The 23402-nt window shown below is 42.0% G+C and overlaps 1 protein-coding gene across 1 annotated transcript in view; it reads right to left on the bottom strand.

Annotated features, from left to right (window-relative positions):
* Positions 1–1159: 1159 nt before the first annotated feature.
* Positions 1160–23402, bottom strand: part of MYO1E (myosin IE) — a 198896-nt gene continuing 176653 nt past the window's right edge. The window contains exons 23-28 of the mRNA XM_069765889.1: positions 22571–22717; positions 20370–20530; positions 18888–18974; positions 11204–11408; positions 4338–4507; positions 1160–2199 (exon numbers count right to left, since the gene is read on the bottom strand). Of these exons, the coding sequence (XP_069621990.1) occupies positions 2123–2199; positions 4338–4507; positions 11204–11408; positions 18888–18974; positions 20370–20530; positions 22571–22717 (847 nt within the window). The 3' untranslated portion in view covers positions 1160–2122. The remainder of the gene's footprint in view (positions 2200–4337; positions 4508–11203; positions 11409–18887; positions 18975–20369; positions 20531–22570; positions 22718–23402) is intronic.

Raw genomic sequence — 23402 nt, 5'->3', positions numbered from 1 at the left:
GTCTGTATCTATCAGTAGCTTACACGGTAGCTAACTATTGAAAGTTGTAACCAGCAAGGTACTTTTTTATTCTAGGAGGGAGATATTTCCGTAATTTGTGAATGTGTCAATAAGATCTTGTCAGGTAGAGAAAAAAATAGTGAAGTTGTCAAAAATCTTTTAATGGGAATCTGATTAAGTGGCTAAAACCTGACGATGGGGTCTCAGAGCAGCATAATGTAGACAGATTCCAGTGATGTGTCACTTACTGGGCTACTTGCTGGAGTTTGATAAAGTCGCTTTTTATAAGCAGGAGATTGTCACACCTGACACACCCATAACACAGGTTTACTAGTCTGCTAGTGAGAGTCAGCTTGGATCTGGCTGTAGAAGGTCTTTGGGATTAGCTCAAGCACCTTCTTGATTTTTGTATCTGTTATGGAGCGATATCCTTCTCCCTCTACGACCCAACAGTTACCTCCACCTTCTGCTACTAATTACACACTTGTTCTGTAGGTTTAAATACATTCAATTGATGCAGCATGGTGCTGGTGTTCTCTTACTTGTCTTTCTAGTTGGATGTACTAATAGTCGGTTAGTTGTAGTGGGGACTGACTAGTAGTACCCCTTCCCCTCCCTAACCAGGGCCTATTGCTAGGGTCAGGTAGGAATTAGGTTCCTGCTTGGCGATAGGTGCAGAACCTATATACGGATGGTTAGGGCAGACAGGGTGATTTTAGAGCTGCCTAGGGGTCTCCACTCCTAGTGTTTGGGCTCCAACTCCATCTCCCCGATGTTGCGCTCTTACTTATCCTTCACCTAGCGTGACAACCTGTTAAGTGTGGTGTCCTATATACTCATGAGATCTATATACCCTGTCATCACCACTGATTGGCAGCTTTCTGCCTATGCACAGTACACAGAAAGCTGCCAATCAGTGGTGTGAGCAGGGTTATACAGAGCTCTGCATTCAGAGAACTGCTATATCTGCAGCACAGAAAAGTCAGTTTTATCCAAATGAGAGCAAGCAGCCCAGTAAGTGACACATTGCTGGAATCAGGGTCTCCATCCCTACATCACGTTGCTCTCAGATGGAGAAGCAAAAACCTGGTGACTGACTCCCTTTAAAGATACACAACATATAGTAATACAATTTGCCAAAGTACGGCAAACACCAATGTGGGTAAAAACAGAATGATCTTTATTAAATAGCCTATTACATGATGTAGAAAGCATATCGGCTTTGATTGGGCTGGCTTCAGTTAATCAGTATTCAGGAAATTTGCGACAGCTAAAAAATTTCCATCGTATAAGCAATAGCAAAAGCTAAAAAGCATTAAAAACATGGTTTTAAGTGCATATTTCATAAGTACCTGATATATTAGCCCTAAAATCTGCAATGATAGTACAGTAGAGTCCTGGGTTATACATCCATACATGTTATAACATTTTGTATATATCTGTACAGTATATATGATTTGCTATATAAATTTACAGCTAAAAAGAATGAGATGCTTCCTGTGACAGGTAACAGCATCCTACACCAAGATATTAACATGGGCCAGCCATATTTCAATATAAGACTCTGCAACTGTGCAGTGAATACACATCTTCGGTATGCAGTGCCTTATGGAGATATTCAGTTATTCGCACAAACATTCTTAATCCAGCAGTTACACATTCCTCCATTGCTTAGTGATGCATTAGCAGCATATGAAACGTTTCCTTCATCCAGGAGCACAAGGAGTGAGGAACTGTGCAGAGAATTCATCTTTGTATAAATTAACATCAGTAAACGAAGAGGCACTTTAACGATCACACAACCATCATTAGGTAGAACATCCCAGCAGAACGCCACTCGCTCCATAACCCTCGTGCCACCGGAGGCTTGTAACACACTGCTCAGCAATGCATTGTGGCCACCGCTCAGCATAAAGGTCCCCAAGCAGGAATAACGTGTAATAAATATCTTCCAGTTCAGGTCTTTGGTGTCTGCGTTTTGTAGCGTTCAGCTCACAGTGCAACAATTTGGTTGGGGCTTCTCCGGCTACAAGGTCAGGCGCTTCTCCCCCTATTGGACAATTACTGGAAGGGGTTAAATAGAGAAGGGTTACAGGTTCAGGTCCCATTTGCGCAGTCTGTCTTAGATCTTGGTGACATAATTATTTGGAAAAAGTCCCTGTTTCCCCCGTAATCTTCCAGTCCACCAACCTGAGTTATCTGTAAGTGACCAGAAAAGAAACAATGTTAAATCATCTGCATGGGATATCCTTGTACTAAAGCGCTAGTCACAGGGATTTCATGACCGTTTAGGTTTCCTTTCATCTAAACCCCCTTCTGACAGCTCAGGATTTATAGAGCCAGAAAAGAGCGGCGATAGATGGAACACAAGTGGGTGGAAAGCGTGCTTGGTTTGGACAGTCATTCTGTGCGAACAAGAGTCCCTTTAAGTTCAGTGACAGGCATTCAAGGAAATGATCACGCATGCGTCATCTGAACGGTGCACCATTCCCACCCCCGATATGGCTTTCACTAGAACCATTAACACAGCACTTGATGTATTTGGTCTGGGCTTAAAACAATCCACATTAGATCTATTAGCTTCTCGTTAAAGGGAACCTGTCACCCCGTTTTTGCGATATGAGATAAAAATATTGTTCAATAGGGCCTGAGCTCTGCTTTACAAGAGTGCCTTTATTGTCCCCGATTCCCCACCTTTGACAGCAGAAAACTGCAGGATTAGTACGGTATTTTCTCTGCAATCACCCCAGTACAGTCTGATGGGCGGGGCTTAATCACAGATTCTCCCCACCTCCGGCTTTCACTACGAATTTTCATCCCGGCGTTGGCATTGCATTTAGCACCTGCACATTAAAGTGTCATCTCGCGCCTGCGCAGTATGCTTTGCCCAACAGTGGGCAAAGCATACAATACATCATTGTGCAAGCGCCGTTTTTTTACTGTAACCTCTGTGCCCCGGAAGTCTCGATATGCAAATTTGCATACCAAGACTTCCGGGGCACGGAGGTTACAGTAAAAAAAACTGGCGCATGCGCAAAGATGTATTGTATGCTTTGCCCACTGTTGGGCAATACATACTGCGCATGTGCTAGTGGCAAATGCACTGCGCAAATGCAAAAAATGAGCACGATCTGTGCTATTCAGAGATCGAGTTACGTCTGACATGCCGAGGAGCGGGGGGAGAGACAGCGATTAGGCACAGCCCATCGGACCGGACCGGACCAGAGTGATTGCAGAGAAAATACCGAACTAATCTCGCCGTTTTCTGCTGTCAAAGGTGGGGAATCGGGATAATAAAGGCACTCTTGTAAAGCAGAGCTCAGGCCCTATTGAACGATATTTTTATCTCATATCGCAAAAACGGGGTGACAGGTTCCCTTTAAGTAGCAGAATACATGAGCAGGTTATTGCTGCCCCATCTAAGAGCTGGGTTACTTACTGGGCTTCCTACTGCAGCTTTGATAATTCACTACTTTTCTGTAGCTCTTCTAGTCCTCTCAGTGATGAGCTGCTGTCATGAAGTCCACCATATTTATGGGCCCTGGCTTGCATCACCCCCACCACTGATTGGCCATTTTCTGTCTATGCTATACGCAGTTTACAAAGAAAGCTGCCAATCAGTGACATAGGCGGAGTTAGACTGGGCTCAGCATTGAGAAGACTAGTAGAGCTGCAGCATATTGCACAGTGGTTTACAACATGGAGGCTTGTATGTCCTCGTTTCATGCTGGCCTCAGATTGGGAAGCAATGCTGCTCTGAAGCCCTGTCCACGTTTCAGACACGTGTTTAGGGAACAAACATTTTGACATAGAAACATTAATAAATATGGCAATAGGCCTATATCTTAGTATTCAGTGTATTTACACCAGATGTGGATCACAGTTTACGTAAAATAAATCTTTATGAGCTAGAAGTTATGAATGATAATTATGGCCGCAAATGTTTTTACGGCTATGAAGCAAAGTACTGAACTAAAAATGAAAACTATTTACAAATTAAAATGCACTTGATCCTTACACTTTTGCACTATACCAGACAATGGGGAGTGACATAAGTGCGACATTGCATTAAAATTTTGGTGCAAAAAAACAAAAAAAAACAAAAAAACCCCACAAACGATATAACGTTAGACTAGATGCAACAATCTTTCTATAAAAAGAAACAGTTAATACAGCTGCATGCAGGGTTTTTTTGTGGGCCAAGTTGTATTTTCCATTGCACCAAACGTATGATCTGACACTTTTATTATGTAATGATACAGAGCTATACGCGGGGAATTCTACAGCAGCTGAAAAAATATCTAACCATATCATACAGATTAGACTGAGCCAATTACCTTCTTTGATAATCTCTATGATGTCATTGGCATTAAAACTGAGCTCATCTGTATCCTGTGCATCATACGCATACAGGGCCTTGCACTGTGGCACTTGAGGTTTTGGCTTTGGCTGAGGTTTTGGTCTTCCTCCACCTGGAGGGGGGCGACTTGAGGTCTGTCGACGTGCACTGTAAAAATCAAATAAAATTTTAGTTTTAGAAATCATGAAAACCTCTTGCAGATTTTCTTGAGACCTATTCAGTGGCTGACCAGCAGGTGGAGCTGTTGCACCAGGACTGTATGTGAAGTCCGCAGCATTGGCCTTGGGTGTGCAGTCATTTCTGTGTTGAAGGCCATTCTTTTCCAGCTGTGGGCAGTCACCGGTGTCACATGATAATTGCCACACTGACAAACACAGGCACCAAGGTTTTGGAGTTTTAGGATACTCAACTTGGAACATATCTTCACTTTACAAGTCCATACATAAGAATCAGTATGACAGTATATGAGTAATTACTAGTGAGGCGCGAACGTTCTTCGATAAGGTGTTATCTGAGCATGCTCTGGTGATAACTGAGTATCTGGTGTACTCGAATAATATGTTCGAGTCTCCGTGGCTGCATGACAACAGCTGTTCAACAGCCCCAACACATGCAGGGATTACCTAACAGGCCCTGCATGTGTTGCAGCTGCAGAACATCTGTGAGGCATGCAGGCGCAGGGACTTGAACATATTATTCTAGCACCCGAGCATGCTCAGAAAACACCTTATCCGAACACGTTCGCTTATCACTAGTAATTAGTAAAAATTATCTTATGTATGGGCTATGACTGCCGACTCCTGAATTAATGACAGTTTAAATGATCAAATCACATTAATTTAGTACATTTGCCATTACTGAACAATCAGAGAAAGATGGAAATAACCTGCACTCCATTTCCTGGCTATATACATCGCTGCATACCTGGTCCACAATTAATCGCCTACAGTGCGACATTTGACTCCTAAACCTCAGCTAGGATTTCAAGTAATTATCGGTGCCCGATACAGTCACCGCTATGCCAAATGCTGGATATTGTTCTTGGAGCACACCAGAATGAGAGGTGTTGTAATCACTGACCATTTATTTAGCCGTATCTATTTATTCTGCGTTTCCGTTATCAGCCTGTTCTGCGGACTAGGTAGATTTCTTGTTGTTTCTTGTTTAATGGCACATTTAATGCGACCTGCGGTTTTACACTAGACCCTTACTGCAGTTAAATCAACATTGTCTCAGTAAGTTGGTTGGAAGCAGCTGCCGAGCACAAAGACTCTTTCAGTTGCAGTCGGCAATTTTTCTGTGGTCTCTTGTTCCTCACAGTACAACCGTGTCTCCATTTGCAGTACAGAAAAAATATATCCCCAAGCTCAAACATCATCAACAATTTCTGCTGTCTTCAGTGTAAAGATTCTTTCTAATGTCAAACCAGATGATGCATTAACAGTTACATATAGCTGTATGGATTTGTGCAAGACCGCACAGACTTAGGTTTGCTATAAATATGGCAAATTATATACATTGTTTGAAGGATTTCCCAGTCACTGGTATTGGCTCATGTAAATATGACAATAGATTTTCAGAACAATAAATGCATAATTTAGTAAGGAATAGAAAAATGGAGTTAGAGACAGATTTTTTTTCATTATTGAGATAGGAGATGGTGGTCATAAAATGCTATGGAGGAGGAGATCGTAGCAGGCACAGAGTCTACTGCATGTTTGCCTAAAAAAAGAAAAATAGTCACGCTTTTAAATATCAAACAATGGGGGAGAGTTAGGCCATGTTCACACAGTGCGTTTTTTTCTGCGGAACCGCAGCGTTTTTGCCGCTGCGGTTCCGCAGCTGTTTTCCATGCAGGGTACAGTACAATGTACCCTATGGAAAACAGGAACCACTGTGCACATGATGCGGGAATCGGGAAAAAAAGCCGCGCTGAATAGCCGCGGTAAAAAAGAAGTACCATGTCACTTCTTTTTTCGGAGCCGCAGCGGTTCTGCACCCATAGACCTCCATTGTGAGGTCAAACCCGCAGTAAAACCCGCAGATCAAAAATATATCTGCGGGTTTTATTGCGGTTTGTGGTGCCGAACCGCTGCAGCAGGAAGTGCGGAAGTGGGAAGCGGGCGGAAGTGCGTGGGCGGAGTGTGGCTGCCCCGATCCCACCCCCCATGCTCCGATGCCCCCCCCCCCCCGTGCTCCGATGCCCACCCCCCGTGCTCCGATGCCCCCCCGTGCCCTAATCTCCCCCCCTTATACTTACCCGGCCTCCCGGTGTCCGTCTGGCCGTCTTCTCCCTGGGCGCCGCCATCTTGCAAAATGGCGGGCGCATGCGCAGTGCGCCCGCCGAATCTGCCGGCCGGCAGATTCGTTCCAAAGTGCATTTTGATCACTGAGATATAACCTATCTCAGTGATCAAAATAAAAAAAAATAGTAAATGACACCCCCCCCCCCCCTTTGTCACCCCCATAGGTAGGGACAATAAAAAAATTAAGAATTTTTTTTTTTCCACTAAGGTTAGAATAGGGTTAGGGTTAGGGGTAGGGTATTTTCAGCCATTTTAACCCTAAAAAACTTCCTAGAAAACACACAGACTCTGCATAGAAAACTGCATAAAAAACGCATCAAAAAACGCACCAAAAAACGCACCAAAAAAAGGACCTGCGTTTTCTGCAAAGAGCTGCGGTTTCAGTCCTGAAAAAAAAAGGATGGAAATCAGGAACGTGTGAACATACCCTTAGCAAGCAAAGTGAAAAGGATTACAGTGCAATTTGTGCGATTAAACAAAACAAAAACAAACCCCATCTTTCATGACTAACTAAATACATACAAAACAGTTACACCTTTTCCTCTCTGAACGGTAATCAGATGGCAAATGAGCGCGTGCCAAAATTATCACAAAGAAAGACTGACTAGGTGGTGTGGACTGAAATGCAGCAGATTTATCATAGTGTGTCATACTACAGTTGTGGGAAAGTGTTTGCCCCTTCCTGATTTCTTATTCTTTTGCTTGTTTGTCACACTTAAATGCTTCAGATCACCAAACAAATGTAAATATTAGACAGATAACAAGTAAACACAAGATGCAGTTTTTAAATGAAGATCATTATTACTAAGGGAAAAAGAAATCCAAACCTACAGGGCCTTGTGTGAAAAAGTGATTGCTCCTCCCCCTTAAAACAAATTAATTGTGGTTTATCACATCTTTGGGATACAATTCAAATTTCCCAGCCACACCCAGGCCTGATTGAGAACAGGAGTGGCAGTAATCAAGAAATCACTTAAATAGGACCTTCCTGACAAAAGTAAACCAAAAGTTTATCAAAAGCTATATATCATGCCACGATTCAAAAAAAAAAATCAGTCTGGAAAAGGTTATACAGCCATTTCTCAAGCTTTGGAACTCTAGTGAACCACAGCGGAAGAGATTATCCACAAATAGAGAAAACATGGAACAGTGGTGAACCTTTCCAGGAGCAGTCAGCAGACCAAAATTACCCAAGAGCGCAGTGACGACTCATCCAAGAGGTCACAAAAGACCCCACAACAACATCCAAAGAACTGCAGGCCTCACTTAAGGTCAGTGTTCATGACTCCACCATAAGAAAGACTGGGCAAAAATGGCCTGCATTGCAGAGTTCCAAGACGAAAACCCATGCTGAGCAATACAAGCGAAAGTCTCGTCACAGTTTTGCCAGAAAACAGCTTGATGATCCCCAAGACTTTTGGGAGAATACTCTCTGGACTGAGACAACATTTTAAGTTTTTGGAAGTTGTATGTCCCATTACATCTGGCAGAGAATTAACACAGGATTTCAGAAAAGGATCATCATACTGACAGTAAAATATGGTGGTAGTGTGATTGATAGGGGGCTGCTTTGGGACCTGGAAGACTCACTGTGGTAAATGAAACCATGAATTCTGCGGTCTGAAGGAGAATGTCCGCCCATCTGTTAGTGACCTCAAGCTGACGCACACTTGGTTTCTGCAGCAAAACAATCCAAAACACACCAGGAAGTCCATATCTGAATGGCTTAAGAAAAACAAAATTAAGACATTGGAGTGGCCTAGTGAAAGTCCTGACCTTAATCCAGGGGAGATGCTGTGGAATCAACTTAAAAAGGTGGTTCATGCTTGGAAACCCTCAAATGTGGCTGAATTACAACAAATCTGTAAAGAGTAGGCCAAATTCCTCCAGAGCGTTGTAAAATACTCATCACAAATGCTTTCAGTTGCTGCCAAGAGTTTAGAAGGCAATGACTTTCACACATGGCCTTCTAGCTTTGGATTTCTTTTTCCATGAATAAAAACCTTCATTTATAAACTGCATTTTGTGTTACTCGTGTTATCTTTGTCCAATATTTACATTTTGTTTGTTGATCTGAAACCTTTAAGTGTGACAAACATGCAAAATAATAGGAAATCAGGAAGGGGCAAACACTTTCACACAACTAAGTGTGTTTAGTCTGTGATAGAATACAGTCTTCAAACACGCCAGATTTAAGTTCACATTGCCTAAAGGTACTGTTACACTAAACGACTTACCAACGATCACGAACAGCGATACGACCTGGCCGTGATCGTTGGTAAGTCGTTGTGTGGTCGCTGGGGAGCCGTCACACAGACAGCTCTCTCCAGCGACCAACGATCTGGGGATAGACTTCGGCATCGTTGAAACGGTTTTCAACGATGCCGAAGTCCCCGGGTAACCAGGGTAAACATCGGGTTACTAAGTGCAGGGCCGCGCTTAGTAACCCGATATTTACCCTGGTTACCATTGTAAAAGTTAAAAAAAACATTGCTGTGCTCTGGTTTACGGCCGGCGCTGACAGTCAGTGCAGGGAAGCTGACAGCGGGGGGACGTGACAGACATCGGAATGTGAGTAGGTACTGTTTTTGTTTTTTTTTAACTTTTACAATGGTAACCAGGGTAAATATCGGGTTACTAAGCGCAGCCCTGCACTTAGTAACCCGATGTTTACCCTGGTTACAAGTGAACACATCACTGGATCGGCGTCACACATGCCGATCCAGCAATGACAGCGGGTGATCAGCGACCAAAAAAAAAGGTCCTGATCATTCCCCACGACCAACGATCTCCCAGCAGCGTCCTGATCGTTGGTCGCCGTCACACAAGGAGATCGTTAGCGAGATCGTTGCTACATCACAAAAAAGCGTGACGTTGCAACGATATCGTTAACGATATTGTTATGTGTGAAGGTACCTTAAGAATTAGACAGTATTAACATGGTTTTCCAATTATCTCTATTTGGCCATACGAAAATAGTGGCAAAAGCATTACTGCAATGTTTCTCTAGAAAGGATAATTCCCATGCTAAATATTTAGTTGCCGAAATTTCTGAATGGGTTTACAAATTCATGGGAGCTTTACTGATCTTTCCATAAGCTTTTATCTGTGCAGGTAGCCCAAGACCAGCTTAAAACAGAATTGCACTTTCAACAAACTTTGCATAATCAAGTACAGGCAATTATAAGAACATTTGTAATGTATCTGGTCTGATAAATAGTGAAGCAAGCTGGTTTCTCTGACACTTCGTCCCCTCCCCCTGCCTCATGAACTCATCCACTGTGAAAATGGAGCTTCTGTCTTGCTCATAGGAGACGGACTGCAGGTATGATGCCACAGCCCATTATCTGCTATAGAGAAAGAGGAAGAGTGAACAAACAGCAGGGAAGGGAACAGAGGCAGACTGAGAATCATTGTGCAGAGCCATGTCACACGTGAATTACCTCACGGCAGAGCTTGATTCAGAGCAAGACCGCTGAGCTCTGCTGCATTATATATTTCATGCCGCTGCAGCTGGTCAGCTAAAAACTAAATGAAGATCAGGAACCTCCTATCTGTGCCAAGCCGTTTATGGGAGAAATCATTGCAGCTCGTCTTCCCCTCCCCGAAAAGTAAGTTACAGATGGAGCACGTAGAGAGGAAAACTGGAGAAAATGCAGCATATTGATCACATAATGACCAGAAATGTTGTTATTCGTCATGTACACACAACGTCACCTTATACTGAATAGTTACTTGAAAACAGTTACTTGAACGCAACTACATGATAGGTGGGGGCTCTGTTACATATGTGGCCTCAAGCCTTGTAGCTTCAATGGGACAATCAGCTTTTAATATTAAAAATGATACAAGGGTTTTCAGTTTTAAGAAAAACTATGGTTTCTCAGCGTTCCATAGTTTAAATTGTGACAGTTGCTTAGTGATTGGCTGCAGCGCTGACAAACTGGTCAGTCGCTGTCATCTTACCTGAGGCGTTAATGGCATTTACTGCTGTGTAAAGGAATTGTAAAACTAATGCAAAAGTGCACTTGGTTCTTTGGACTAGAGACCCCATCAGAGCATGTGATAGAATTCAGCTCATTTTCTTAATTTTGTTAGTAGAACAGTACAGTAAGGCAAGGTAGACACCTTTCCCATCTAGTAGTCAGCTTTTTTGCAGTTCATATCTGTTCTTTTCTTGATGAAATATGAAATTAAGACGGTCGCCGTACATGTAAGAATCTAAAATTATTCCAGGACTCTGCTCATCACTGTGGAATACTCTGCTCATCAATAGTCTCTTTATTTCCTCTCTGCCAGCTAACATGTTATTCTGACCTTTCAGATGGAAACCACCAGTGCTCCCCGAGAAGCTGGACACTAATGCTCATGATGTGCGCTGTAAACTATGGATGACTGGAACACTAATGAGTCGCTGGGGCCCAGTCCAAACGCTGGATCTAATCTGACTATGTGTCCCAGAAATGATTAACTTCATAATTAACCGTTAGTCTGAAGCCGATCAAAACTTGCCTAACGTATGTTACATAAGCCTTACCCCGCAACACCTTGGTCCGGCACTCGAAGGAAGTCCAAACTTTGGAGCTGCAGTGGATTTCTAGGTGCCGCTGCTCCAGCCATTTGCCGCGGTAAAGATGGGTGGTCGGCAGGCTGATGTGATGTTCTAGAGTTGTTAGATTGCCTTCCTGACCTCTGCTGCTGTCCATGCTGGTTGTTCTGCATTACTCCATTCTGGTGGGACCCTAAAATTGAAATATCCATACCTTAATACAGTCCTCATTTTCAAGTAAATTTATTAAATACGGTATAAAGAAAAGACAGTCACACCTATCCTCCTCTCCTTAGTTTTGCAGATGCATCATTTTGCGTTTTCATACGATCACACTAGTAACGGTGAACTATAGAAGTCATGCGCTCACCTCGTGCCCCCAAGCACTGGATACAACATTCATTATGCCCCTCTCCAGTCACATCCTCCAATGTATTAAAGGGGTTGGCCAACGTTTGGGGACAATTTTTTTTACTTAAATGTGTGCATTTTGGGTTAAAAATCATTTTTGCAATTGCAAATTATATTTTTTTGCCTTTCCATTCCCTTTGTTTCCCTAGTACATTAAACATTAATGAGAATCTGTTTCCAGGTTTTTGGTATGTTGTCTGAGAGCAGCAAGCTATAGGGGCGGAGACCCTGATTCCAGTGATGTGTCACTTGCTTGTCCGCATGCATCCAATTGCTGTTTTTTGCTACAGATATACCAGTCTTCTGCTTGCTGAGCTCTGTATAATCTGCCCACACCACCAATCGGCAGCTTTATGTGTACACTGTACATTGACACAAAGCTGCCAATCAGTGGTGGGGGGGCGGGGTTACACAACAGTTGACTAGGAGGCACAAGACATCTAGTCCAGTATCATTTCCTGGTGATCAAACACCGGCTGTCCCCATTATCCCTATGTCCGGCGCACTGCTATATTGACGTTGTAGTACATTACTTCAATAAAATGGCACCGGGGGTCAGCACGTGCACATATGATCTGAGGTGCAATTTTATTGAAGACACTGTATATGCAAATTCGCAGACACTTGTCACAAAAATGGCACCAGCTAGCGCTGTATGGGCACGCGTTGACTCCGGCGCCACAATTGAATTATTAATTTACAACGTCAACATATTAGTGCGCACATGCAGGCTTTTATGCCTATGGCTGGTGCATGCGAACTGCTATGTTGATGTTGTAGTACACCATGTCAGTAAAATGGCACCGGAGTCAGCACATGCGCATACCGTGATCTCCAGCACAGTTTTATGGAAGACACTGTATAAATGCTCGCCACCTGGATGGAGAACGGTTCAATAGTTGTATTATGAGGAAAGCTCACAAGGTCGGGTTTCAACTCTTAGAACAATACGTCTCTATTTCTTTGCCATCAAAGATGGAGAACACTAGCATGTAAGTGAATAGATGCGGCTCATGTTACATTTCCACCATATACAATACTAGACATGACTACACAACCAAATTGGTATGGGAAAAGCTCTACGAAGACTTTAAAGTGCGGAGAGCTTCATGAAATCAATAATTTATACATTAATGGAGGTGACCAATATAACTCCGGAGATTTATTAGCCTACAGAAAACACTTTTGTACTATATTGTATTTTATATATCACAAAGCACATCCAGCAGGTTACAGAATGGGACACCATGGAGCTGAAACTGCAGGCGACAGTGAACCATTGATGGCTGATTACTGAGGCTCCATAGACAAGTATCAGAACATTTAATTGGTTGTCTACTATAATCAATCCCTTTTAGGAACATTAATATTAATACCCTACTTGTAAAAGAATATACTGTTATTACAAGCGTTATAAGGCAGAGTGTACAGTCCGGTGCAATGTTACAACATAGACATAAGGCGAGAGGCCCATGCGGACAGCTCATCCTACCCTGATCAGCTGTAGTCTATGGGGGAAGCTAGCTGAAAATGTTTATTTCACTTGAGGCAAACAAATAACCACATCATTACTATTTGTGATAGTCAGAAAAGCCTCTTCCACAATTCCCACCCATGATTTACCATGATCACACCCTGTACTTTGTAAAAACCAGCTGGGTAAGGTTTGGCAAGACATGGCCCTGACGTGCAGGATTCCTATACTAAATTCTGAGCTTCTTAGCCATTAAATAAGAATGACAAGGTTGGGAAGTCTAATGTATTTAATTACATAGATGGCGGCTTCCAAAACCATATTTATAGGAGCAGGGAGTAGGTGGTGTGGATTTTGGGACAGAGGATGTTGGAAACAAATCAAACGTAGATTGATGTGAACTAAAAAAGTCTAACTACAAAATGTTTCAATGCAACTGAACATTTACCAAGAGGCTGATATACAGTGGCATGTTAACAGTAATTTTGACCAGGGGTGCCCAAACTTTAACAGTTAAGCAAGTTGAATATGAAATGATCTCTAAAAAGGCCTAGAATTAAAGATTTTCCTTTTTTGTAATTTTCAAAATGTAAAAAATGACTATGGGCTGATGAAGATTGGGTACCCTTGGAGATATGTGGGCTCAGATAACTTTGACTAAGGTCTCAGACCTCAATTAGCCTGTTCGGGTTATGTCTTGTTCACCATCATAGTTAGGAAAGTCCAGATGATGCAAAGTTCCCAGCTTTATAAAAACCCAGCCTCCTCTAACCTTGTGCCAAAAACAGCAGCCATGGATTCTTTTAAGCAGCTGCCTAGCACTCTGAAAATGAAAATGGCGAGGCCCACAAAGTAGTAGAAAGCTGTAAGGAGACACAAGCATTTTCAACTTGCCCTTTCCTCGAAATGTAATTAAGAAATGGCAGTTACCAGGAACAGTGGAGGTCAAGATACGGTCTGGAAGACCAAGCAAAATTTCAGTAACAGCTGCTTGTAGGATTGCTAGAGGCAAATCAGAACCGCCACTTGACTGCAAAAGACCTTTAGAATGATTTAGCAGACTCTGGAGTTGTGGTACATTGTACTACTGTTCAGAGACACCTACACAAATCTAGCCTTCATGGAAGAGTCCTCAGAAGAAAAACTCTCCTGCTTCCTCACCATCAAACATATGCAAAAGAACATCTAAATAAGCCGGATTGACTTTTTGGAAAGAAGCCCTGTGGACTGATGAGGTTAATATAGAACTCTTTAGCCACAATGATCAAAAGTAAGTAAATTTCAGAAAAAACATCTCATCAACCATTAAGCATGTGGATGGATCAATCATGCTTTGGTGTTGTGTTGCAGCCAATGGCAAGGAAAACATTTCACAGGTGGAGGGAAAAATGGATTTGATGACATTTCAACAAATTCTTGATGCAAACATAACACCATCTATAAAAAAGCTGATGTTCAAAAGAGGATGGCTACTACAAATGGATAATCATCCTAAACAGATTTCAAAATCCACACTAGACTACCTCAAAAAGGCGCAAGCTGAAGGTTTTACAATGGCCCTCACAGTTCCCCGATCAGAAAATCATTTCAACTCTTAGCTATACATCTTTTAAAGTCTAGCTACAGATTTGTAGTCACCTAAAATTAATTCAGTTATATGTAGCAGGTGGGGTAAAAATATAACTTCTTGTATATTAATAAAATGAATACCTATATTCAAAAACATGCATAACAAAGTTTTCTAATAGGGCCAGAGAAGTCAAGGACATTCTTAAACACTAGACTATTCTTCTTATGGATGCAAATATCAGAAATGACATTATCCCCCTCCCACAAATTGCATACAGCAAGGGAAGGTCCTAAATAGGTTGGTCCACGGCCATCGCCAGACGAATACAGATCAATCTTGGCTTGGCACACAAACAAAAGGGTTGTTCTAGATGTGGGGTTTAAAAGCATGCAGATCAATCATACTAATAAAAGAATTTAAATAACGCGGGTAGAACTTTATTCCACAAGACATTTTATTAATTGCTGTTCAACAGGCATAATCTACAAAGCCACATGTGAATGTGTAGAATTATATAGGCAAAACAAGGAGATAATTTTGTAGAAGAATTGGGGACCATCTACAGGATACTATCAATAAATGGGACACGTGGCTAATATCAAGAAGATTACATTTCATTTAGGTGTATAGAGTAAGTCTACCCTTCCCCTACAGGGGGGAATTGGGACCAAATGATGCTGCGGAAGGAACAACAATGGATTTTCTTGCTGCCGACGATACATCACACTGATCTCAACCAACAACTCTTTTGCTCTTTTTCTGTAGATCAGGGTGTATTTAGGGAGAGCTAGTTGAGGGTAAGCAGCCGAAGAGTGTGGGCGCCATGTGTGCAGGTTCCTAGGGTGCCAACCTCCGCGTTAGGTAGGGCACAGAAAAGCATAGTCCAGAATAGGGCCAGTATAGCTCCCCACACTTTATTTTTTTTTTTCGCTTTCCCCTTCTATTTTCACCAATTCCGCCATGAAGTTTCTGCAATGTCACTAGCCTCAATTAATCCAAGGGTTAAAAGAAACCTGCCCTTTAAGTGAGGCATTCTCACTTCTGTCGAAACATACCTGTCTCATATGTGTATCTGTTCGATCTACTTGAGTCCTCTGGGTAATCCATTAGGGCTTATATATGCCATGGGAATGACCCTACAAAATACTTGATGGTTGTATTTAAGACGATCAGGAGGTTGCTATTCATCGATCAAATAAGAATCTTTTTCCTGTTCCTTGCTAATGAATAGACAGTATGTTTACAGGGATAGGATTTGTATATTGGTGGGATGTGGTTCGATATCACTACAATACAGCTTCCCTTTGAGAATACCTTGATTATATTTACAACACGACTATTGGACGGATTTACCGGCTGACGCATGGTTGGGAGGCGACGTTTGCGCGTCACCACCCCTGCAGCGTTACAAGAACCGGATATCCGCCCAACATCTTTGAACCTGCAGGCCATAGACAGGAAGGACGTCATATGCCTGGGCAGAAGCGCACGGTGCTTAAAAGGCCGCATACAGGTAAACGATACATGACGCCATTTTACAGTATCTATAGGATATGACACCAAGATCAGCTCCACTGATGATTAAGCGCAACGAAACACGTTGGTAATTTCTCAAAAATGTGGGGACGTCCACCAGGATACGGGCAAGGATTATCAAAGATACTATTAGACACGTCTATCAGCGTGTTTGGGGAGTGTTCCATTTTAATATGCTGTTCATATTATATAGAGGCCATAGATATATGTTACCAATGCAGGTCCATGGAGATTTCTGGTGCAGGCACATGCTATATTTAATGAACTATGCCAGGATGTGTGTGTAACGAGCATTAGTTTGCTGATGATGAATCTAGCAACTCTCTGCTTTATTATACCTTTGTCGTAATGAACGGTATACTACACAGCCCACAAACCGATATGGAGACTGGAAGGCAGGTCTCTATCCATTGGGTTTCTGTTTAGCGTATGGTGTATTTATAGTTGACATGGAACTTAATGCGCCTTTTACAGAGGAGGCTTGACTTATTCTCCGTGAATGAATGAAGTTACGCCAACTCTCCTTATTAATTTCTGCCTAGGATATTGCCTTTTTAGGTAGTAAAAGGGAGCTCTAGTCTAGTATACCATTTCTGAATTGGTGTCCGTTTATGCACAATGCACTTTGGGCTTTTTTTCTTATTTGCAGGCTTTTGAATATAGGTATTGATTTTATTATTATAGAATAAAAATTATATTTTAACCTCATCTGCTACATAGTATAGACCTTAACATAGCAGTGCATACAAGATGACCCACTCACAGAACTGGGAGAATTTTCCAAGGAAGAATGGATGAAAATCCCTCAAACAAGAATCAAAAGACTCGTCCGGCTACAAAAAGTGTTTACAAGCTGTGATCCTTTCAAAAAGGGGGTGCTACTAGGTACTAACCATGCAGGGTGGCCAAACTTTTGCATCAGCCCATTTTCCTTTTTGTAATTTTTAAAAGAAATGTATTTATGGTATGTATGTATGTATGTATGTATGTATGTATGTATGTATGTATGTATGTATGTATGTATGTATGTATGTATGTATGTATGCATGTATGTATGCATGTATGCATGTATTCCTTTTTGTAATTTTTAAGACACACACACACACTCTAGATGGTGGCCCGATTCTAACGCATCGGGTATTCTGGAATATGTATTTATGTATGTAGCAGCCACATAGTATATAGCAGCCACGTAGTTTATAACACTGCCTATGCAGTATATAGCAGCCACGTAGTATATAACACTGCCCACGCAGTATATAACAGTGGCCACGTAATATCTAGCACAGCCCATGCAGTATATAACACTGCCTATGTAGTATATAGCAGCCGCGTGGTATCTAACAGCCCACGTAATGTACAGCAGTGTGGGCACCATAACCCTGTTAAAAAAATTAAAATTAAAAATAGTTATATACTCACCCCCTGGGATCCACCGAAGCTCTGGCGATACGTGCGCGGCTGCCGCCATCTTCGGTTCCCAGGATGCATTGCAAAATTAGCCAGATGACTTAGCGGTCTCGCGAGACCGCTAAGTCTTCTGGGTAATTTCGCAATGCATCGCCGGGAACGGAAGCTGGCGGCCGGCACGAGCGGCTCTGAGGACTACAGAGGGCGAGTATAGCAGGTTTTTTGTTATATTATTTTTAACATTACATTTTTTTAACTATTGATGCCGCATAGGCAGCATCAATAGTCAAAAGTTGGGGACACACAGGGTTAATAGCAGCGGTTACAGAGTGCGTTACCCGCGGTATAATGCAGTCCGGTAGCGCGGCATTAACCCTGTTGAGCGGTGACTGGAGGGGAGTATGCGGGCGCCAGGCACTGACTGCGGGGAGTAAGGAGCGTCCATTTTCTTCTGGACTGTGCCCGTCGCTGATCGGCCATGGCCGTTTTACCGCGGCCAATCAGCGAGTTGGATTTCCATGACAGACAGAGGCCGCGACCAATGAATATCCGTGACAGAAGGACAGACAGAAAGACGGAAGTGACCCTTAGACAATAATATATATATATATATATATATATATATATATATATATATATATATATATATATATATATATATATATATATATATATATATATTTTTTTTTTTTTTTTTTATCTATCCAAGGTCAGAAGTGAAGAGATCAAGACAAAGTAAACCAGCCAGGTCAATAACAGGAGAGAGGACGAAGATGCAAAAGCAAAAAGCAGGAACCAGAGTAGAGCTACTAGGAACCTACGTTCAGGCAAGGAGTGGTGGAAGAAGATGCCTAATAAACCCCCTGCTGCCTAGAGCTAGGCTGGGGAAGTTAGACCCCGCAGGATACAGCAAGCTTAAGTTTTTGCAGGATTTGACCACGGCTCCCTATAACCAGGTGGAGGCAGCTGGCATATACAGCAGAGTTGGAAGATCTGCATGAGGACCCCGGGTGGTGGCCTGACAAGGGAAGGAGCAAAGCGGTGAACACAGTAGCATAGCGCTGGGAATGCATGCGCCAACATGGCTAAAAAAGGGGTTTAGAAAAAAAAAAAAAAAAAAAAAAAGAAGTATAATATGGCAATAAAATGATTACATACTGATGCGATAATGTCACAGCAGACATTTAATGTGGTAGACGTTTACAGTAGACTGAGGTAGGTACAGGATTAGTAGAGATCACACTATTGTCCAACTTTGCTTTATGACATACCTGGTGGTGGTGGGGCAGCCCTGATTGGGTAAGATTTGGCTTGGTTTGTGTTTCCTCTTCCTTGCACCAAGTTTCTTCGTGTTGGCCCTAAATAATAAATATTTGTCAAAGTCAAATAAAAGCGCCAAAAAAAATAAAAAATGTTTTAAATAAAAACGCAGCCCAGTGACTTTCTGTATCAGAATCTACCACAGAAAATGTTACGGTGCGTAAAATAATTCTGGAGAACATGAGGACTCTTTGTTCAAACACAGCTTTACACTATATTGTATATATGGGGCTGTGGAGTCTGTGTCTATTGTGGTGGAGTCCGAGTCAGTATAAAATGGAACTACTCCCAAAATATATAATACATTGGGTACAGTAGTAAAAATTCAGGATGTGCTGTAAAAGGTCTTCATAATTTGGGAAATTATGAAATGTCTGTTCTGTTCCTGATCTAAGGATCTGGGCTTTTAGCTGAGATAAATCTGTGCTGCGCTTTATGAACAAACTCAGTAGGGGGCAGTGCTGTGGGGTCGGAGTCAGGGAAATGGAGGAGCCGGTTTGGCTAACAGACTCCAGAGCCCCGGTACACGCATGCACAAAAAACCCAAAACACACACACACACACCTTGTAAAATTAAAAGGGAACCTGTCACCCCCAAAATCGATGGTGAGGGAAGCTCACCGTCATCAGGGGCTTATCTTCAGCATTCTGTAATGCTGTAGATAAGCCCCCCGATGTATCCTGAAAGAGGAGAAAAAGACATTAGATTATACTCACCCAGGGGCGATCCTGCTCCGATGGGTGTCTCAGGTCCGCTCTGCCACCTCCCATCTTCACTCCATGACGTCCTCTTCTTGTCTTCTTGTCACGGCTCCGGCGCAGGTGTACTTTGTCTGCCCTGTTGAGGGCAGAGCAAAGTACTGCAGTGCGCAGGCACCGGAAAGGTCAGAGAGGCCCGGCGCCTGCGCACTGCAGTACTTTGCTCTGCCCTCAACAGACAAAGTACGCCTGCGCTGGAGCCACGGCGTGAAGACCAGAAGAGGACGTCATGGAATGAAGATAGGAGGCGCCGGAGCGGACCTGAGACACCCATCGGACCGCCCCTGGGTGAGTATAATATAACCTCTTTCTCCTCTTTCAGGTAACATCTGGGGCTTATCTACAGCATTACAGAATGCTGTAGATAAGCCCCTGATGTCGGTGGGCTTACCTAATCATCGATTTTGGGGGGGTGACAGGTTCCCTTTAAAGGGAATCTTGCCTTGCACAGGTGTGTTCTATGGAGGACAGAATGAACTTCAATCCAATATTGCGGCCAGCATGCAGCCAGCGGGTAAGGAAAGGGTGAATCAAGCACCTGAAAACTCCGCCCATATAACCGAAAACCGGTCTTGCCAAATTCATGTGTCAGGTTCCCTTTAAGTACATTCAGAGAATGTATTCTCCTGAAAAACGTTAGGGTGATTATTCTCTCAATTCTTCGATCTACTTACGGGCGTTCTTTGGCAAGCCTTGTCCTATGCTGACCTGAAGCACCTTATTGCTGTGTTTAAGTATAGCTAAATCACCAAATCCTTGAAGAAATTGCACCTGACGGGAGCCACTTCCACCGCTCCATGGACCCCAGTTTTCTTTTTTTAATTTCATCTCAAGTCTGTAGCAAAACAAAGAAAAAATAAATATGAACTATTTAACAACAGATTCTTGTCCTCAGTATTTTGATATCACAAATGTCATAGGAAAATAGTACGATTACAAACTTACACATTTTATATTCTAATTGAAATAAGTTGAAATCCTTCAAAAACAAGATTATAATGAAAGGACATGCGCATCACCAGCCCGACATGTTCTCGCCAACAGTGAGATCCATCCAGAAATGAATAAGGCTGGGTCACACGACGGTATTAATTTAAAAAAAACAAAAAAAAATAAAACGAACGATTTTCATCAAAATGTGGCAATTTTTTTTCCTTTCTTGTAATCCCTGTGCTGTCAGTATGCAATCAGTTTTTTTTACTCCGTAGATAATACTGACTTACAGGATCATTTACAGTTACCTATGTATCTAAAAATCAGATGCTATACTGTGACGCCTTATTGCATCCAACTGTTTTCTCGCACTCATTCTATTTCAGAGTGAAACCACAGATTCTGCCAGTGAAAATAATGGTCATCAGCACTGCCCCATTCACTAATACTGGTCAGTGTGCAATCTGAAAAAAAGAAAAAAAAAAAAAAGAAAACTGGATAGCACCCGTCTGATTTATAAGGTGGTGTGAGCGAGCCCCAAGAGATATGCTCACTAATCCTGAACTAATGAATTCTTAATGATGCACGTACCCGAACTGTAAAACTCAAACTGAAATAAAAAATTACGAAAAACGTAAGCTTCACGTCAGGACCAATTTACGTTTTTGCTCCCCTTCTTAGAGCCATAATTCTTCATTTTCTATCCACACTGACATACGAGGGCTTGTTTTTGCAGAACAAGTTGTACTTTTGAATGACAGCATTTATTTTTTTATCACATCGTGTACTGAAAATCAGAAAAAAAGCCAAGTGAAGTTGTGAAAAAAGCAATTCTGATGTTTTTTGGGAATGGTTTTTACGGTGTATGTTTAGTCAGAATGCCGAGGATCTATAGGCTCTCATTGTAAAATCGACTTCTGGCTCGTGCGTACAGCATAGAACGGGCCGGCTTGTTGCCATTATGGTGACATCAGAGGCGAAAGCCGCTGGACACCAGGGAAAGCAGTGGTAGGTCAGTACATTAATACACACACTGATACTAAAAGTCATGGAAGTGCTTCTCTAAAACAAGACATGGGGTACAGTGCCTGTTTTTATCTTGAAAATTTGGGACATGTAAAAGAAAAAAGTTGCATAGATACGAATTTAGAAACCAAAATAACTTTCATACCTAAACTAGCTTTATTTAATTTCGATCCCTTATATAAATATTTGAACCAAAACTTATTATTTGCCATTTTATCATCAACTCTGCTAAAGTGGTCATTACCTTCAAAAATAAGATATGACCAATATGGAAATAGACTAATGACATTTAGAAAAAACTAGTCCCTTACTGAGTATGAATTAAAAAATCCTACTTATCTTGTCAACACGTTTACCTCTAAATAATCTGCGTTACAAGAACTCTAAACAGGACTCTTAAATTCCTAAATAAATTATAAAAGTTTTTCTGGATCCTTTATATAGTACCATATTTTAAAGTTAAAAATATGAAAATTGTCTCTTTAGAGAGAAAGCGGACTAGAATTCTAGCGCCACCTATAGGAAGTAGAAATCCTAAGCGCCAATATCGACTCTCCAATGCGCCTTGTTCTAGTAACCCAGAATCTACATAAAGGAAATCAGTGAAATGCTGATTATTTTGGGAGAACATCTTTCTTCTTTGGCAAACGTTAAATTGAGGGACTGGCTTTGTAGAACATCATTTAGTGTTTTATTGTGCTGCATGACAAAAAAAAAAAAAAAAAAAACTGAGGAAGAAATGTTGCCTGATGGACAAAAGGGAGAGGCAGCCGGCTCCTGGAGTGGCAGGGAAGCTACTAGAATAAACCTGGTTAAATCAAAAATGAATTCAAGACCAAGTGCCAAATTGGAGGCTTGTCCAAAACCACTCCAAACAGTCTGATAAAACGCATTCTCATGGCGAACACATACTCACGTATTGCTAAATTTCAGAGGTAGTTTTCTTTGGGTTTTCTCCTCATAGTGTTTGGCCAGCAGGCTAATGAATTCAGTCTTGAAGACAGATTCCAGCAAACTATCATATTCTTGTTCGTGAAGAATGAAGAAGTCATCTTGGAATGTACTGTAAGGAAAAAAAAAGTATTTACCAAACTGCAATTAATGTCATCATAATGAATATTTACATGGCGATGCACGGTTAATAAAACCTGGTTGAATTTGACATACAACTGCACACAAGACGACCCGCAGTACGGTGATCCAACTGTTCTGGAGTATTCACTACCTTCTAATAACTAGAAAAGACTTTCTCAAGACAATTACTGTTGAGCTAAAATGATTTGAAGGACACTAGTCCAAGGGCCACATCGGTAGTCCATCTTACCAGGCGGCATCCCCAACATCTCAGCAAAACATGATGATTCCAGTATGATACATGCATGACACTGCACCGGGCTTACTAAGAACAGGGATAACAGCAGGTAGGAGGGTTGTATGGCTCTGGTCCGGCAGCCATAGACTACTGAAGTGGTCACTGGACCGGGTTCTGGAAGTCTTTGTCCAACTCTAGACACAATGAAGACGGAGTTTGTGTTGAGTAACGTATACGGAAACCTTCTAGTCAATCAGCATTTAATTAAGTAAATCCATGAAGGTCTTCTAGAGTCTCGCTTCCATACAGACGTTTACTTGGGTCGGTGAGCAGTCTTGCTTATGACAATCTCTTGCAGATGTTTCATAGATGTCGCACAAACCACTTTCAAACACGCTATTACCGCTGGAAGAATTCTATAACACCTGATGTTCCG

This window comes from Ranitomeya imitator, chromosome 4 (genome assembly GCF_032444005.1).
Source record: "Ranitomeya imitator isolate aRanImi1 chromosome 4, aRanImi1.pri, whole genome shotgun sequence".
Classification (NCBI taxonomy): Eukaryota; Metazoa; Chordata; class Amphibia; order Anura; family Dendrobatidae; genus Ranitomeya; species Ranitomeya imitator.
The sequence above is the reverse complement of the archived record's forward strand: the minus strand, read 5'-3'. Positions and strand labels throughout refer to the sequence as shown.